Consider the following 19,762-nt stretch of genomic DNA (forward strand, 5'->3'; position numbering starts at 1 on the left):
ATCATACGATGGAAATCCACAAATTAGGACTAATATATACCATACAAAACATATCATTTTGGGCTCCCGAGGCGCAGCAGTCTAAGGTACTGCATCTCAGTGCTAGAGGTGTCACTACAGACCCTGGTTTGATTCTAGGCTGTATCACAACAGGCTGTGATTGGGAGTCCCATAGGGCCCAGCGTCGTCCAGGTTAGGGTTTGGCTGGGGTAGGCTATCATTGTAAGAATTTGCTCTTAACTGACTTGCCTAGATCAATAAAGTGGAGTAAGTGGAGTGTATTGAATTGATCTACAGAATAATACGAAAAGCTCTGAGACCAGGTTGTCTAACGATACACTTAGTGAAAGCTGGTAGCGTACGATCATCGTATTGCTTTAAATTAGGCTACATCGCAAGTGCGAAACGAGGCCCAGATAATTTACCAATACCCTGAAATTCCCTGGAGTGAGCAGAGGGTGGCGGTATACCCCTACACCCGTAAATTGGGTTTAGGGATAGGCATTCAAACGGACTAGGAACATAAGTGTATAGCAATTTACCGTAGAAACACACATGTTTTTTTCGATTAGGGCCCGGTTTCCCAAAAACATCTTAAGGCTAAATTCATCGTTAGAACGTTCGTAAAACCATCTTTACATTACCGAGCGTTTCCCAAAACCGTCTTTATTAACATTGCACTTGAAATTGCTCGTAATCTAACGCCTGCCTCAGACAACTCGTAGAACAGCTAAAGTCATCGTTAGATCACCGTTTATAAAGATGATTATCCGTCTCTCTGTGACCACCAACAACTTCATAGTTGAATATAAATAACTTAAAAAGTTTGCAATGTTAAAAACAAGCGAAGCAAAATAACTGAATTATATAATAGCTAGATTATTAGGATATATATTAACATCACTTTCATCTATGTTCAATCGATAGACCTACCTAGTATTAAGCCATTAGACTCTGTCTGAGCTGTTTCAATATGATTAGGCCTATCTATTAGGTCCATAGGCTACTATTATCTAACCTAACCAATAATCTTACATGCTGACCAGACCAGACACGTCGCGTGCGCGAGCGTCGCAAAATAAATTTAGAAATCCATGTTATTCAACTATTGCAACCACACTGCTCGCGCGCGCCAATGACGTCTGCGATACCAAGGGCTAAAATAGAAGTCATTCCTATTTCTGACGCAGATCGCCCGGAAAGTCCTGCCTCTCCCATCTCCTCATTGGTTTATAGAAGCAGGTACCCTCTGTGCCATCTCCTCATTGGTTATACCCACGTGGGTGATTGAAAGACGAACTTTGTTGCCGGTTGTTGTGGTAATACAATGAAAGTTTAGATGCGATCACCATATAAGTTCAAAGATGAAAAAGCCTGGAAGGAGGAGAGATGACTTGTAACGATTCGGTTGTCCGTTTTATGTGTGGATTAATTGTCGGAGTAGAGGACCTTGTGCATTTCAGGTAAAATAACAACTCAATGTTTATATCCCAGGACAAATTAGTTAGCAACAGCAAGCTAGCTAAATAGGACAAATTAACGCAAGTGCAAGCTAACTAGCTAAATTGCCATACATGTTTAATGCTTTTCGACCTGTCCCCAAATTAATGTCATTGGTTCAGAATTTGTTTTGATATTTTAACCTGCGTGTCGTGGTCGCATTTGGTGTGGGAGGGGGGGGGGGGGGGGGGCAAAATCCATTTATGCACGATGGCGCATGCGCGCAGCCGGTTTGGGTTCCGTGTAAAGGTCAATATATCAGGTCTATGGCAACATCGCTTAACTTCCTACTTCATGTTGAATTATTTTTAATTGTATAATATCTGTAGGCTTGAATACATAATATGCTACGTAACATTTTATTCTATTGATGGGGAAACTGTATTTCGTACCAAAGAAGAAGAAGAAAGATGGATTTGAATAGCCAGATTTACCTGGAAGGTCCAGTTGCTAAGAAACAATAAGGTCTAGCAGGTCTAGCAGCTCGAGCTAAAAATCACCCTGCACAGGGACACCGTCTCCTCAACCAAAAACCCTGGATAGAGGGGCTCATTGAATGAGGTGTGGAATGTGTGCAGGTGGGTCAGTGTGTCAGAGGAGATGCTATAGAAGGTAAGAGAACCAGCCTGCCAGTCCAGATACACTCCAACTCTATTGGAGTGAGGGGCCAGTATGGTCGTGTGATTACCATTGTGCCAGGCAGTGTAACCATCACTGTAGCATCCCAGACCCCAAGATATGTCATTGCTTCCAAGTAGATTGGAATCAAAACTACTTTTTCTTTTATAGGTCACTGCCAAACGAGTTTTCTCCCCACTCCACTCTACCTCCCAGTAACAACGCCCATTCAGACCCTCTCTACACAGCACCTGTGGCCGGTCCTTAAAACTCTCCACCGATGTCACTTTTCTGTTGTCCTCAGACAGAATGAGCTGTCTGCCTGCTGTGTTTGGATCCAGTGTGAGTTCACAGGCATCTGATGGCGAAACCAACAAAAAAAAACATATTACATTTGTCCAATCTAGTCAACTAACATTATTCACTGGTCTCCGGCTTCATATCACACCATAAACAACATTGGTTATTGTTTATCTATGCATAGTCACTACACCCCTACCTACATGTACAAATGACCTCAACTAACCTGTACCCCCACACACTGACTCGGTACCGGTACACTCCTGTATATAGCCTCATTACTAACCTGTACCCCCACACATTGACTCGGTACCGGTACACTCCTGTATATAGCCTCATTACTAACCTGTACCCCCACACACTGACTCGGTACCGGTACACTCCTGTATATAGCCTCATTACTAACCTGTACCCCCACACATTGACTCGGTACCGGTACACTCCTGTATATAGCCTCATTACTAACCTGTACCCCCACACATTGACTCGGTACCGGTACCCTGTATATAGCCTCATTACTAACCTGTACCCCCACACACTGACTCGGTACCGGTACACTCCTGTATATAGCCTCATTACTAACCTGTACCCCCACACATTGACTCGGTACCGGTACACTCCTGTATATAGCCTCATTACTAACCTGTACCCCCACACACTGACTCGGTACCGGTACACTCCTGTATATAGCCTCATTACTAACCTGTACCCCCACACATTGACTCGGTACCGGTACACTCCTGTATATAGCCTCATTACTAACCTGTACCCCCACACATTGACTCGGTACCGGTACACTCCTGTATATAGCCTCATTACTAACCTGTACCCCCACACACTGACTCGGTACCGGTACACTCCTGTATATAGCCTCATTACTAACCTGTACCCCCACACACTGACTCGGTACCGGTACACTCCTGTATATAGCCTCATTACTAACCTGTACCCCCACACATTGACTCGGTACCGGTACACTCCTGTATATAGCCTCATTACTAACCTGTACCCCCACACATTGACTCAGTACCGGTACACTCCTGTATATAGCCTCATTACTAACCTGTACCCCCACACACTGACTCGGTACCGGTACACTCCTGTATATAGCCTCATTACTAACCTGTACCCCCACACATTGACTCGGTACCGGTACACTCCTGATATAGCCTCATTACTAACCTGTACCCCCACACATTGACTCGGTACCGGTACACTCCTGTATATAGCCTCATTACTAACCTGTACCCCCACACATTGACTCGGTACCGGTACACTCCTGTATATAGCCTCATTACTAACCTGTACCCCCACACACTGACTCGGTACCGGTACACTCCTGTATATAGCCTCATTACTAACCTGTACCCCCACACATTGACTCGGTACCGGTACACTCCTGTATATAGCCTCATTACTAACCTGTACTCCCACAAACTGACTCGGTACCGGTACCCTGTATATAGCCTCATTACTAACCTGTACCCCCACACACTGACTCGGTACCGGTACACTCCTGTATATAGCCTCATTACTAACCTGTACCCCCACACATTGACTCGGTACCGGTACACTCCTGTATATAGCCTCATTACTAACCTGTACCCCCACACACTGACTCGGTACCGGTACACTCCTGTATATAGCCTCATTACTAACCTGTACCCCCACACATTGACTCGGTACCGGTACACTCCTGTATATAGCCTCATTACTAACCTGTACCCCCACACACTGACTCGGTACCGGTACACTCCTGTATATAGCCTCATTACTAACCTGTACCCCCACACACTGACTCGGTACCGGTACACTCCTGTATATAGCCTCATTACTAACCTGTACCCCCACACATTGACTCGGTACCGGTACACTCCTGTATATAGCCTCATTACTAACCTGTACCCCCACACATTGACTCGGTACCGGTACACTCCTGTATATAGCCTCATTACTAACCTGTACCCCCACACACTGACTCGGTACCGGTACACTCCTGTATATAGCCTCATTACTAACCTGTACCCCCACACATTGACTCGGTACCGGTACACTCCTGTATATAGCCTCATTACTAACCTGTACCCCCACACATTGACTCGGTACCGGTACACTCCTGTATATAGCCTCATTACTAACCTGTACCCCCACACACTGACTCGGTACCGGTACACTCCTGTATATAGCCTCATTACTAACCTGTACCCCCACACATTGACTCGGTACCGGTACACTCCTGTATATAGCCTCATTACTAACCTGTACCCCCACACACTGACTCGGTACCGGTACACTCCTGTATATAGCCTCATTACTAACCTGTACCCCCACACACTGACTCGGTACCGGTACACTCCTGTATATAGCCTCATTACTAACCTGTACCCCCACACACTGACTCGGTACCAGTACACTCCTGTATATAGCCTCATTACTAACCTGTACCCCCACACACTGACTCGGTACCGGTACACTCCTGTATATAGCCTCATTACTAACCTGTACCTCCACACACTGACTCGGTACCGGTACACTCCTGTATATAGCCTCATTACTAACCTGTACCCCCACACACTGACTCGGTACCGGTACACTCCTGTATATAGCCTCATTACTAACCTGTACCCCCACACACTGACTCGGTACCGGTACACTCCTGTATATAGCCTCATTACTAACCTTTACACCCACACACTGACTCGGTACCGGTACACTCCTGTATATAGCCTCATTACTAACCTGTACCCCCACACACTGACTCGGTACCGGTACACTCCTGTATATAGCCTCATTACTAACCTGTACCCCCACACACTGACTCGGTACCGGTACACTCCTGTATATAGCCTCATTACTAACCTGTACCCCCACACACTGACTCGGTACCGGTACACTCCTGTATATAGCCTCATTACTAACCTGTACCTCCACACACTGACTCGGTACCGGTACACTCCTGTATATAGCCTCATTACTAACCTGTACCCCCACACATTGACTCGGTACCGGTACACTCCTGTATATATAGCCTCATTACTAACCTGTACCCCCACACACTGACTCGGTACCGGTACACTCCTGTATATAGCCTCATTACTAACCTGTACCCCCACACACTGACTCGGTACCGGTACACTCCTGTATATAGCCTCATTACTAACCTGTACCTCCACACACTGACTCGGTACCGGTACACTCCTGTATATAGCCTCATTACTAACCTGTACCCCCACACATTGACTCGGTACCGGTACACTCCTGTATATATAGCCTCATTACTAACCTGTACCCCCACACACTGACTCGGTACCGGTACACTCCTGTATATAGCCTCATTACTAACCTGTACCCCCACACATTGACTCGGTACCGGTACACTCCTGTATATATAGCCTCATTACTAACCTGTACCCCCACACACTGACTCGGTACCGGTACACTCCTGTATATAGCCTCATTACTAACCTGTACCCCCACACACTGACTCGGTACCGGTACACTCCTGTATATATAGCCTCATTACTAACCTGTACCCCCACACACTGACTCGGTACCGGTACACTCCTGTATATATAGCCTCATTACTAACCTGTACCCCCACACACTGACTCGGTACCGGTACACTCCTGTATATAGCCTCATTACTAACCTGTACCCCCACACATTGACTCGGTACCGGTACACTCCTGTATATAGCCTCATTACTAACCTGTACCCCCACACACTGACTCGGTACCGGTACACTCCTGTATATAGCCTCATTACTAACCTGTACCCCCACACACTGACTCGGTACCGGTACACTCCTGTATATAGCCTCATTACTAACCTGTACCCCCACACACTGACTCGGTACCAGTACACTCCTGTATATAGCCTCATTACTAACCTGTACCCCCACACACTGACTCGGTACCGGTACACTCCTGTATATAGCCTCATTACTAACCTGTACCTCCACACACTGACTCGGTACCGGTACACTCCTGTATATAGCCTCATTACTAACCTGTACCCCCACACACTGACTCGGTACCGGTACACTCCTGTATATAGCCTCATTACTAACCTGTACCCCCACACACTGACTCGGTACCGGTACACTCCTGTATATAGCCTCATTACTAACCTTTACACCCACACACTGACTCGGTACCGGTACACTCCTGTATATAGCCTCATTACTAACCTGTACCCCCACACACTGACTCGGTACCGGTACACTCCTGTATATAGCCTCATTACTAACCTGTACCCCCACACACTGACTCGGTACCGGTACACTCCTGTATATAGCCTCATTACTAACCTGTACCCCCACACACTGACTCGGTACCGGTACACTCCTGTATATAGCCTCATTACTAACCTGTACCTCCACACACTGACTCGGTACCGGTACACTCCTGTATATAGCCTCATTACTAACCTGTACCCCCACACATTGACTCGGTACCGGTACACTCCTGTATATATAGCCTCATTACTAACCTGTACCCCCACACACTGACTCGGTACCGGTACACTCCTGTATATAGCCTCATTACTAACCTGTACCCCCACACACTGACTCGGTACCGGTACACTCCTGTATATAGCCTCATTACTAACCTGTACCTCCACACACTGACTCGGTACCGGTACACTCCTGTATATAGCCTCATTACTAACCTGTACCCCCACACATTGACTCGGTACCGGTACACTCCTGTATATATAGCCTCATTACTAACCTGTACCCCCACACACTGACTCGGTACCGGTACACTCCTGTATATAGCCTCATTACTAACCTGTACCCCCACACATTGACTCGGTACCGGTACACTCCTGTATATATAGCCTCATTACTAACCTGTACCCCCACACACTGACTCGGTACCGGTACACTCCTGTATATAGCCTCATTACTAACCTGTACCCCCACACACTGACTCGGTACCGGTACACTCCTGTATATATAGCCTCATTACTAACCTGTACCCCCACACACTGACTCGGTACCGGTACACTCCTGTATATATAGCCTCATTACTAACCTGTACCCCCACACACTGACTCGGTACCGGTACACTCCTGTATATAGCCTCATTACTAACCTGTACCCCCACACATTGACTCGGTACCGGTACACTCCTGTATATATAGCCTCATTACTAACCTGTACCCCCACACACTGACTCGGTACCGGTACACTCCTGTATATAGCCTCATTACTAACCTGTACCCCCACACACTGACTCGGTACCGGTACACTCCTGTATATAGCCTCATTACTAACCTGTACCCCCACACACTGACTCGGTACCGGTACACTCCTGTATATATAGCCTCATTACTAACCTGTACCCCCACACACTGACTCGGTACCGGTACACTCCTGTATATAGTCTCATTACTAACCTGTACCCCCACACACTGACTCGGTACCGGTACCCTGTATATAGCCTCATTACTAACCTGTACCCCCACACACTGACTCGGTACCGGTACACTCCTGTATATATAGCCTCATTACTAACCTGTACCCCCACACACTGACTCGGTACCGGTACACTCCTGTATATAGTCTCATTACTAACCTGTACCCCCACACACTGACTCGGTACCGGTACCCTGTATATAGTCTCATTACTAACCTGTACCCCCACACACTGACTCGGTACCGGTACACTCCTGTATATAGTCTCATTACTAACCTGTACCCCCACACACTGACTCGGTACCGGTACCCTGTATATAGTCTCATTACTAACCTGTACCCCCACACACTGACTCGGTACCGGTACACTCCTGTATATAGCCTCATTACTAACCTGTACCCCCACACACTGACTCGGTACCGGTACACTCCTGTATATAGTCTCATTACTAACCTGTACCCCCACACACTGACTCGGTACCGGTACACTCCTGTATATGTAGCCTCATTACTAACCTGTACCCCCACACACTGACTCGGTACCGGTACACTCCTGTATATATAGCCTCATTACTAACCTGTACCCCCACACACTGACTCGGTACCGGTACACTCCTGTATATAGCCTCATTACTAACCTGTACCCCCACACACTGACTCGGTACCGGTACACTCCTGTATATATAGCCTCATTACTAACCTGTACCCCCACACACTGACTCGGTACCGGTACACTCCTGTATATAGCCTCATTACTAACCTGTACCCCCACACACTGACTCGGTACCGGTACACTCCTGTATATAGCCTCATTACTAACCTGTACCCCCACACACTGACTCGGTACCGGTACACTCCTGTATATAGCCTCATTACTAACCTGTACCCCCACACACTGACTCGGTACCGGTACACTCCTGTATATAGCCTCATTACTAACCTGTACCCCCACACATTGACTCGGTACCGGTACACTCCTGTATATAGCCTCATTACTAACCTGTACCCCCACACATTGACTCGGTACCGGTACACTCCTGTATATAGCCTCATTACTAACCTGTACCCCCACACACTGACTCGGTACCGGTACACTCCTGTATATAGCCTCATTACTAACCTGTACCCCCACACACTGACTCGGTACCGGTACCCTGTATATAGTCTCATTACTAACCTGTACCCCCACACACTGACTCGGTACCGGTACACTCCTGTATATAGTCTCATTACTAACCTGTACCCCCACACATTGACTCGGTACCGGTACACTCCTGTATATAGCCTCATTACTAACCTGTACCCCCACACACTGACTCGGTACCGGTACACTCCTGTATATAGCCTCATTACTAACCTGTACCCCCACACACTGACTCGGTACCGGTACCCTGTATATAGTCTCATTACTAACCTGTACCCCCACACACTGACTCGGTACCGGTACACTCCTGTATATAGTCTCATTACTAACCTGTACCCCCACACATTGACTCGGTACCGGTACACTCCTGTATATAGCCTCATTACTAACCTGTACCCCCACACACTGACTCGGTACCGGTACACTCCTGTATATAGCCTCATTACTAACCTGTACCCCCACACACTGACTCGGTACCGGTACACTCCTGTATATAGCCTCATTACTAACCTGTACCCCCACACACTGACTCGGTACCGGTACACTCCTGTATATAGCCTCATTACTAACCTGTACTCCCACAAACTGACTCGGTACCGGTACACTCCTGTATATAGCCTCATTACTAACCTGTACCCCCACACACTGACTCGGTACCGGTACACTCCTGTATATATAGCCTTGTTATTGTTATTTTATTGTGTTACTTTTTGTATTTATTTTTATTTGGTTGATGTCTAACCGTAGACCAAACTCTGTATTTAACACTTATTTTGTTCTTTGGCTGAAATTGAGAATTAAAGAATGGTCACTTAGAATCCCCAACCTTGAAACTCACCAGTTGTCTATGATCTTTTACTGTTAAAAAAAAAATGGTGCACACACAGGAGGCACAGTGAAAATAATGTGCCCGACCAATGGAAACCAGAGGCCCGTCCAACTGATTTGTTCTGGCGCCGGCCCTGGGTAACTAGAGCAGGGACAGGTAACCCTGGTCCCGGAGTGCCATAGGCACTTCATGTTTTTAATTTAACCGACCTGGACCAGGCGGTGTCAGAGGAAGGCTCCAAAAAAATGGTCAAAGACTCCAGTCGCCCTAGTCATAGACTGTTCTCTCTGCTACCGCACGGCAAGCGGTACCGGAGCACCAAGTCTAGCACCAAAAGGCTCCGTAACAGCTTCTACCCCCAAGCCATAATGCCATACTGCTGAACAACTAATCAAAATGGCCACCTAGACTATTAATATTGACCCCACCTTATGTTTTTACACTGCTGATACTCCCTGTTTATTATCTATACATAGTAACTTTACAAATGACCTCGGCTAACCTGTACCCCCGCACATTGACACGGTACCTGTACCCCCTGTATATAGCCTCCACATTGACTCGGTACCGGTACCCCCTGTATATAGCCTCCACATTGACTCTGTACCGGTACCCCCTGTATATAGCCTCCACATTGACTCTGTACCAGTACCCCCTGTATATAGCCTCCACATTGACTCGGTACCGGTACCCCCTGTATATAGACTCCACATTGACTCTGTACCGGTACCCCCTGTATATAGCCTCCACATTGACTCTGTACCAGTACCCCCTGTATATAGCCTCCACATTGACTCGGTACCGGTACCCCCTGTATATAGACTCCACATTGACTCTGTACCGGTACCCCCTGTATATAGCCTCCACATTGATTCGGTACCAGTATCCCCTGTATATAGCCTCCACATTGACTCTGTACCAGTACCCCCTGTATATAGCCTCCACATTGACTCTGTACCAGTAACCCCTGTATAGACCCTCCACATTGACTCGGTACCAGTACCCCCTGTATAGACCCTCCACATTGACTCGGTACCAGTAACCCCTGTATATAGCCTCCACATTGACTCTGTACCAGTACCCCCTGTATATAGCCTCCACATTGACTCTGTACCAGTACCCCCTGTATATAGCCTACACATTGACTCTGTACCAGTAACCCCTGTATAGACCCTCCACATTGACTCTGTACCAGTACCCCCTGTATAGACCCTCCACATTGACTCGGTACCAGTAACCCCTGTATATAGCCTCCACATTGACTCTGTACCAGTACCCCCTGTATATAGCCTCCACATTGACTCTGTACCAGTACCCTCTGTATATAGCCTCCACATTGACTCTGACCCGGTACCCCCTGTATAGACCCTCCACATTGACTCGGTACCAGTAACCCCTGTATATAGCCTCCACATTGACTCTGTACCAGTACCCCCTGTATATAGCCTCCACATTGACTCTGTACCAGTACCCCCTGTATATAGTCTCCACATTGACTCTGACCCGGTACCCCCTGTATATAGTCTCCACATTAACTCTGTACCGGTACCCCCTGTATATAGCCTCCACTTTGACTCTGTACCAGTACCCCCTGTATATAGCCTCCACATTGACTCTGACCCGGTACCCCCTGTATATAGTCTCCTCATTGACTCTGACCCGGTACCCCCTGTATATAGCCTCCACATTGACTCTGACCCGGTACCCCCTGTATATAGTCTCCTCATTGACTCTGTACCGGTACCCCCTGTATATAGCCTCCACATTGACTCTGTACCAGTACCCCCTGTATAGACCCTCCACATTGACTCTGACCCGGTACCCCCTGTATATAGTCTCCTCATTGACTCTGACCCGGTACCCCCTGTATATAGCCTCCACATTGACTCTGACCTGGTACCCCCTGTATATAGTCTCCTCATTGACTCTGTACCGGTACCCCCTGTATATAGCCTCCACATTGACTCTGTACTGGTACCCTCTGTATATAGCCTCCACATTGACTCTGTACCAGTACCCCTGTATATAGCCTCCACATTGACTCTGTACCAGTACCCCCTGTATATAGCCTCCACATTGACTCTGTACCGGTACCCCTTATATATAGTCTCCACATTGACTCTGTACTGGTACCCCCTGTATATAGACTCCACATTGACTCTTTACCGTAACACCCTGTATATAGTCTCCACATTGACTCTTTACAGGTACCCCCTATATATAGCCTCCACATTGACTCTGTACCGGTACCCCCTATATATAGTCTCCACATTGACTCTGTACCGGTACCCCCTGTATATAGACTCCACATTGACTCTGTACCAGTAATCCCTGTATATAACCTCCACATTGACTCTGTACCGGTACCCCCCTGTATATAGACTCCACATTGTCTCTGTACCAGTACCCCCTGTATATAGCCTCCACATTGACTCTGTACCAGTACCCCCTGTATAGACCCTCCACATTGACTCGGTACCAGTAATCCCTGTATATAACCTCCACATTGACTCTGTACCAGTACCCCCTGTATATAACCTCCACATTGACTCTGTACTGGTACCCCCTGTATATAACCTCCACATTGACTCTGTACCGGTACCCCCTGTATATAGACTCCACATTGACTCTGTACCAGTACCCCCTGTATATAACCTCCACATTGACTCTGTACTGGTACCCCCTGTATATAACCTCCACATTGACTCTGTACCAGTACCCCCTGTATATAGCCTCCACATTGACTCTGTACCGGTAACCCCTGTATACAGCCTCCACATTGACTCTGTACCAGTACCCCCTGTATATAGACTCCACATTGACTCTGTACCAGTACCCCCTGTATATAGCCTCCACATTGACTCTGTACCAGTACCCCCTGTATATAGTCTCCACATTGACTCTGTACCAGTACCCCCTGTATATAGCCTCCACATTAACTCTGTACCAGTACCCCCTGTATATAGCCTCCACATTGACTCTGTACCAGTACCCCCTGTATATAGCCTCCACATTGACTCTTCATTGTTACGTAAATGTGTTTTGATTGATTAGATTTTTTTAAACTTTAGTTTATTTAGTAAATATTTTATTAACTCTATTTATTTGAACTGCATTGTTGGTTAAGGGCTTGTAAGTAATCGTTTCACTGTAAGGTCTACTACACCTGTTGTATTCAGCATTTCACTGTAAGGTCTACTACACCTGTTGTATTCAGCATTTCACTGTAAGGTCTACTACACCTGTTGTATTCAGCATTTCACTGTAAGGTCTACTACACCTGTTGTATTCAGCATTTCACTGTAAGGTCTACTACACCTGTTGTATTCAGCATTTCACTGTAAGGGTTACCTACACCTGTTGTATTCAGCATTTCACTGTAAGGGTTACCTACACCTGTTGTATTCGGCGCATGTGACAAATAACATTTGATTTGACTTTTGATTTGAAAACCAGGTGTGTTGAATTTAGGCAATCACTAAACTGATCAATTAGCTCAGTTGTTCAGGTGTGGTGCCTAGTTGGAACAAAACCCTGCAAACTTACGGCACTCCAGGGCTGCATTCCAAACACTTAACAGACACACCCTCTCCCCTCAGCCCTCAAATTTAAGTGGACACTATCGGTGACGTATCACGACGTCTGACGAGTTTACACTTGCAGGCAAAGGGGCGAGGAAGGAATGCATTTTAAATGGACCGCCCTTGCCCTGAAATTCGTCACTTGTTCGTTTTTTTCAGCCGCTGGTAGCTTGTGGGTGCTTTATATGCCCTACAGTCAATTATGATTGCATGTTCACTTATTTTAACTGTTTAATTATTAATATACGCATACTCGTATGATAGCTAGCAAATTAATTAGCTAACTGACGTGAGCCTGCCTAGCTGGAACTTCTGAATAATTTCCAAAAGCTAACCAAAGAAAAATATCATTAATTTTACGAAACGTGTTTGTGCAATTTCTAACTTATTTCCATTTGTTTTTACTTACACTTGTATGTTGACTCCATATTGACGTTGAGGTTTTGGTGAACTGTTCTTAGCGGATGTACAATCACCGCAAATTGGATTATGAAGTGTTTCAGGCCCTGAAGTGAACAGAATTGTGCACTCGTAAACTCCATTAAAAAGGAAGTCAGAAGGACTTATATGGCCTCGGGGATTCCCCCAAGGGTAAGTGGACGAGGGTGTGTCTTTAATGAGTTTGAAATTCAGCCTAGGAACAACGTTGCCAAGCCCTGCCCCAGAGTCTAGGAAGAAACGCAGCCTAGGAACAGGGTTGCCAAGCCCTGCCCTAGAGTCTAGGAAGAAACACAGCCTAGGAACAGGGTTGCCAAGCCCTGCCCTAGAGTCTAGGAAGAAACACAGCCTAGGAACAGGGTTGCCAAGCCCTGCCCTAGAGTCTAGGAAGAAATGCAGCCTAGGAACAGGGTTGCCTAGCCCTGCCCTAGAGTCTAGGAAGAAACACAGCCTAGGAACAGGGTTGCCAAGCCCTGCCCTAGAGTCTAGGAAGAAACACAGCCTAGGAACAGGGTTGCCAAGCCCTGCCCTAGAGTCTAGGAAGAAATGCAGCCTAGGAACAGGGTTGCCTAGCCCTGCCCTAGAGTCTAGGAAGAAATGCAGCCTAGGAACAGGGTTGCCTAGCCCTGCCCTAGAGTCTAGGAAGAAACGCAGCCTAGGAACAGGGTTGCCAAGCCCTGCCCTAGAGTCTAGGAAGAAACACAGCCTAGGAACAGGGTTGCCAAGCCCTGCCCTAGAGTCTAGGAAGAAACGCAGGTCACTATATGGAACTTGAATCAGAACTTTGCGTCAGAGCCTCCACAGCCCTGTTTCAGCTCAATAAATTTTTTAACTTAAGCATTCATCACTTACATTTTTTAAGCCCAGGTTGTAACCGGAGCGCTTCACCATTGTCCAAACTGTAAAAGATGATGTAAAAAATAAAAAAAAGGATTAAAAAAAAGATAATGATTCATATATATATCAGACTTACACACATGAAGTGTTGGGATTAGTTACTCGTTACATTTAACAATATTACAGACAATATTACTGGAAAGTAACACATTATATTACTAGTTACATTACATTGAGTTACTTTCATGAAAAAAAATATCAATATCTCACTGTTTGTTTGACTGTCGGGAGGAACAAGGCGAGCCTCGCCCACTCTACCAAAGATAGGCTGCTTACTAACTCAGGTTTGATCACTAGTTCCTCCTTCTATCTGATAGGCTACTTACTAACTCAGGTTTGATCACTAGTGTCTCCTTCCATCTGATAGGCTGCTTACTAACTCAGGTTTGACACGCAGGAACACACTCACATGCATGCAGACACACAGGAACACACTCACATGCAGGCAGACACACAGGAACACACTCACATGCATGCAGACACACAGGAACACACTCACATGCATGCAGACACACAGGAACACACTCACATGCATGCAGGAACACACTCCCATGCAGGCAGACACACAGGAACACACTCACATGCATGCAGGAACACACTCCCATGCAGGCAGACACACAGGAACACACTCACATGCATGCAGGAACACACTCCCATGCAGGCAGACAATACTGATAGAGGCAAACACTCAAAATACTTGAGTTTATCCAGTCCTGCAGAGAACAGCTTCAGTGCTGAGTCTTCTGGGTGATTGTAGCTCAGGTCCAGCTCTCTTAGATGTGAGGGGTTTGACTTCAGAGCTGAGGCCAGAGAAGCACAGCCTTCCTCTGTGACCAGGCAGCCTGACAGCCTGCAGAGAGTTGATCATCATTTCTACACGTAAGCATTTCCACATTACACACCAACATTATTTTATATACGGACTGCTAAAATCTTAAGTGGGCAGCTAACTTTTCATTATTTTTGCCAGATAAACAACTGCAATGAAAACATGTTTATTTTTTTATTATTATAATTTTTTTTACAAAAGAGAATGAGTGGTTTATTGTACATTGATTTGAGTTAATACATCTCTTCCTATAACGAACATGACAAGGAAGCAGTCTTTTTTTTTTAAACAAAATACAGACTGGGAGCAGTGAATACTCAGTTCTCATGCCCAAATATATTAGGCTGGTACACACTAAGAAAAGAGGGTTCCTCAAGGGTTCTTTGGGAAGTGTGATGGTTCTATGTGGAACCATAATGACTCGCAGAACTCGTTGAGACCTTTAATGGTTATTTGGGAAATGTGGGACCTTTAATGGTTCTTTGGGAAATGTGATGGTTCTATGTGAGACCCTTAATGGTTCTTTGGGAAATGTGGGACCTTTAATGGTTCTTTGGGAAATGTGATGGTTCTATGTGAGACCCTTAATGGTTCTTTGGGAAATGTGGGACCTTTAATGGTTCTTTGGGAAATGTGGGACCTTTAATGGTTCTTTGCGGTTCACAAAAGGGTCCCTTTCCTCTTTGAGTGATGATTAAAATGTAGGGGTGGTGGCCCATTCTAATATTTTGGGGCGTGGTTTGCAAACACAGCTCTTCTTGTGCACCCGTGAGAGTGTTTGCCAGTATATCTCATGTTGTGTTAGGCCATCACATGACTGTGGCCTGTGACGATGTCTTGGGATAGCGTCACATACTGTATGTCCTTCTGTCAATTGAGAACGGTTGAGTAACTCAGTAGTTCATAATGATCTCCTCAGAGACTCCCTGCTGTTACAGAACTAACAAACCTGATTCAACCTTTTTTAAATGTATATAATATGGATAGCCAGAATTTTAAAAATATATATGTGTGGTTCTTCAATAGGATCTAGCTCTATAGAACCATTCTCCATAAAGGTTTGATAAAGAACCATAGAAAGGGAACCCTTTTTTTGGGGGTGATTATGAAAGAGTTCCTTATAGGTTCCATTTAGAACCTTATTAGCATGGTTCTTTATAGAACATTCATAAAAGGTTCTATAAAGAACCAAAATGGGATCCACTATGGCAACAAGCCAAATAACCCTTTTTTTGGGGCACAGAAGCATTTGTGTTTAGTGTGTATCAGCCTACAGTATAGTGGAACTATTATAAGTACATGTTGACCTCAGTGTCTCCAGTTGACAGTGTGGACTCTCCAGTCCAGCAGAGAGCAGCTTCACTCCTGAATCCTGCAAGTCATTGTTACTCAGGTCCAGCACCCTCAGCTGGGAGGAGTTTGAGCTGAGAGTCGAGGCCAAAGAAGCACAGCAGCTCTCTGTGAGGTTACATCCATTCAGCCTAAATGGAAAGTAGAAATAGGAAATGTTCACAATTGTGTGCGTGCCATGTTATTTGATTTAAAAAAAACAGTAATTATGTTTTACTGTGGTGTAAATATAAACATTATTTCAGATGTTTACGTTTTTAATATCCATGTACTTACAGTGCTGTTCTGGAGGCTTTGACCACTGGCAGCAGCCTAACAAGACCTTCCTCTGATCTGGAGTATTTCTTCAGGTCAAACACTTCCAGCTTCTCTTCTGAAGTCAGCAACACAAAGACCAGAGCTGACCAATGAGCAGATGAGAGGCTGGCTTCTGAGAGACTTCCTGATCTCAGGTAGCTTTGGATCTCCTCCACTAAAGAATGGTCATTCAACTCATTCAGACAGTGGAACAGATTGATGCATCTCTCCGAGGTGGGCTTGTCCCTGATCTTTGCCTTGATGTACTTGACAATCATTTCATTGGTCTGTGAGCTGCTACTTGTCTGTGTCAGTAGGCCTCGTAGGAGAGTCTGATTGGACTTCAATGAGAGGCCCAGAAGGAAGCGGAGGAACAGGTCCAGGTGTCCACTCTCACTCTCTAAAGCCTTGTCCACTGCACTCCTTGCCAGGTCGATTAGACGGTTGTCAATAGACAGTGTCCGCAGCTTGGCAGAGGTTGATTGCGGATTGGCCATTAGATTCACGTTGTTGTTGACGGCTGAGAGGAACACATACACAGCAGCCATGAACTCCTGGATGCTCAGATGAACAAAGCAGTATACCTTCTCCTGGTACAGCCCATTCTCCTCTCTGAAGATCTGTGTGCACAGTCCTGAATACACTGATGCCTCTCTGACATCAATACCACATTTGTTCAGGTCTTCCTCATAGAAAATCAGATTGCCTATCTCCAACTGTTGGAAAGCCAGTTTCCCCAGTGACATAATGCTCTCTTTATCCCAGTGTTGATCGATCTGCTCTTTCCCTTCAAACTTCACCAGTGTCTGTTTGGACTGAAATATGAGGAAATACATGTACATCTCAGTCAGAGTCTTGGGCATCACTCTTTTTTCCGTCTTCATTATGTTCTCAAAAACTGTAGCAGAAATCAAACAGAAGACAGGTATGTGGCACATAATGTGGATGCTCCTTGATATCTTGATATGTGAGATGATTCTGCTGACCAAATTCTCATCACTGATTCTCTTCCTGAAGTACTCCTCCTTCTGTGGATCGTTGAACCCTCGTACCTCTGTCACCTGGTCAACACACCCCGGAGGGATCTGATTGGCTGCTGCAGGTCGGGAGGTTATCCAGAGGAAAGCGGAGGGAAACAGATTCCCCTTGATGAGATTTGTCAGCAGCACGTCCACTGAGGTAGACTCTGTGACATCAAAACAGATCTTGTTGTTCTTGAAGTCTAGAGGAAGTCGACACTCATCCAGACCATCAAGGACAAACAGAACGTTGTACTTGTCATAGTTAGAGATTCCTGATTCTTTGGTTTCCATGACAAAGCGATGAAGAAGTTCCATCATGCTGTGGTTTCTCTCCTTCATCAAATTCATCTCCCGAAAAGAAAGTGGAAATATGAATTGAAGCTCCTGGTTTGCGTTCCCTTCAGCCCAGTCCAGAATGAACTTCTGCACAGAGACTGTTTTTCCAATGCCAGCGACTCCTGTCGTCAGCACAGTTCTGATAGATTTATCTTGTCCAGGTAAGGGCCGAAAGATGTCATTGCATTTTATTGGTGTCTCATGTGTTGCTGGTCTCCTGGACGCTGCCTCAATCTGTGTCATCTCATTTTCATTATTGACTCCTCCACTTCTACCCTCTGTGATATAGAGCTCTGTATAGATCTTACTGAGAAGTCTGGAGTTTCCTTGTTTCGCTATTCCCTCCAATACACATTCAAACTTATTTTTCAGATGAGATTTTAGCTTACGTTGGCTCTTCATGGCAGGTGTATCTAAAAAATGTAAAAAAACAATGCAGAGGAATGATGATCAGAGGAATGATGATCAGAGGAATGATGATCAGAGGAATGATGATCAGAGGAATGATGATCAGAAGAATGATGATCAGAAGAATGATGATCAGAGGAATGATGATCAGAGGAATGATGATCAGAGGAATGATCGATCCCGGTAATCCTTTTTTACATTAATTCATATTTAATTGATTTTTTTTTTAAATAAATAAAAATGTACTGCCATTTTGTATCAGCTTTTTGTTCATTGACTGTTTTTTTAAAGAATTATTGATGAATTGGTCATCTTGAATGAAGCAAGCTTGGGGACTGTTTGTATTTTAAATGATTAGAATGCCACATTGGGGCGGCAGGGTAGCCTAGTGGTTAGAGCGTTGGACTAGTAACCGGAAGTAACCGGAAGGACTAGTAACCGGAAGGACTAGTAACCGGAAGTAACTGGAAGTTAACCCACTCTTCCTAGGCCGTCATTGATAATAAGAATTTGTTCTTAACTGACTTGCCGAGTTAAATAAAGGTAAAATAAATAAAAAATATTCTCAGAGTAGCTTCAATGACAATTCATTGATTTGTTGTTGTTTGTACATGTATGCAAAATAAAGCTAAACTAAAACATACATGTTACTAGAGTTTTGATTTACTTGATCTAGGATCTCAAGATGAGAGTCTGAACACTGTTTTATATATTGTATTATATATTTAGAGTACGACTAAGATATTCATTTTTTATCTTTATTTAACTAGGCCAGTCAGTTAAGAACAAAT

The 19,762-nt window shown here is 45.4% G+C and overlaps 1 protein-coding gene across 2 annotated transcripts in view; it reads right to left on the reverse strand.

The window, feature by feature from the left end:
• Positions 1-1,694: 1,694 nt before the first annotated feature.
• The window catches only part of LOC110494797 (NLR family CARD domain-containing protein 3), a 33,918-nt gene continuing 15,850 nt past the window's right edge, over positions 1,695-19,762 (reverse strand). For both annotated transcript variants that reach the window (XM_036950872.1, XM_021570132.2), the window contains 5 exons: positions 17,185-18,976; positions 16,866-17,039; positions 15,427-15,579; positions 14,685-14,731; positions 1,695-2,476 (listed from right to left, as the gene is read on the reverse strand). In XM_036950872.1, the coding sequence (XP_036806767.1) occupies positions 1,977-2,476; positions 14,685-14,731; positions 15,427-15,579; positions 16,866-17,039; positions 17,185-18,976 (2,666 nt within the window). In that variant the 3' untranslated portion in view covers positions 1,695-1,976. The remainder of the gene's footprint in view (positions 2,477-14,684; positions 14,732-15,426; positions 15,580-16,865; positions 17,040-17,184; positions 18,977-19,762) is intronic.

Source organism: Oncorhynchus mykiss, chromosome 17, assembly GCF_013265735.2.
Source record: "Oncorhynchus mykiss isolate Arlee chromosome 17, USDA_OmykA_1.1, whole genome shotgun sequence".
Lineage (NCBI taxonomy): Eukaryota > Metazoa > Chordata > Actinopteri > Salmoniformes > Salmonidae > Oncorhynchus > Oncorhynchus mykiss.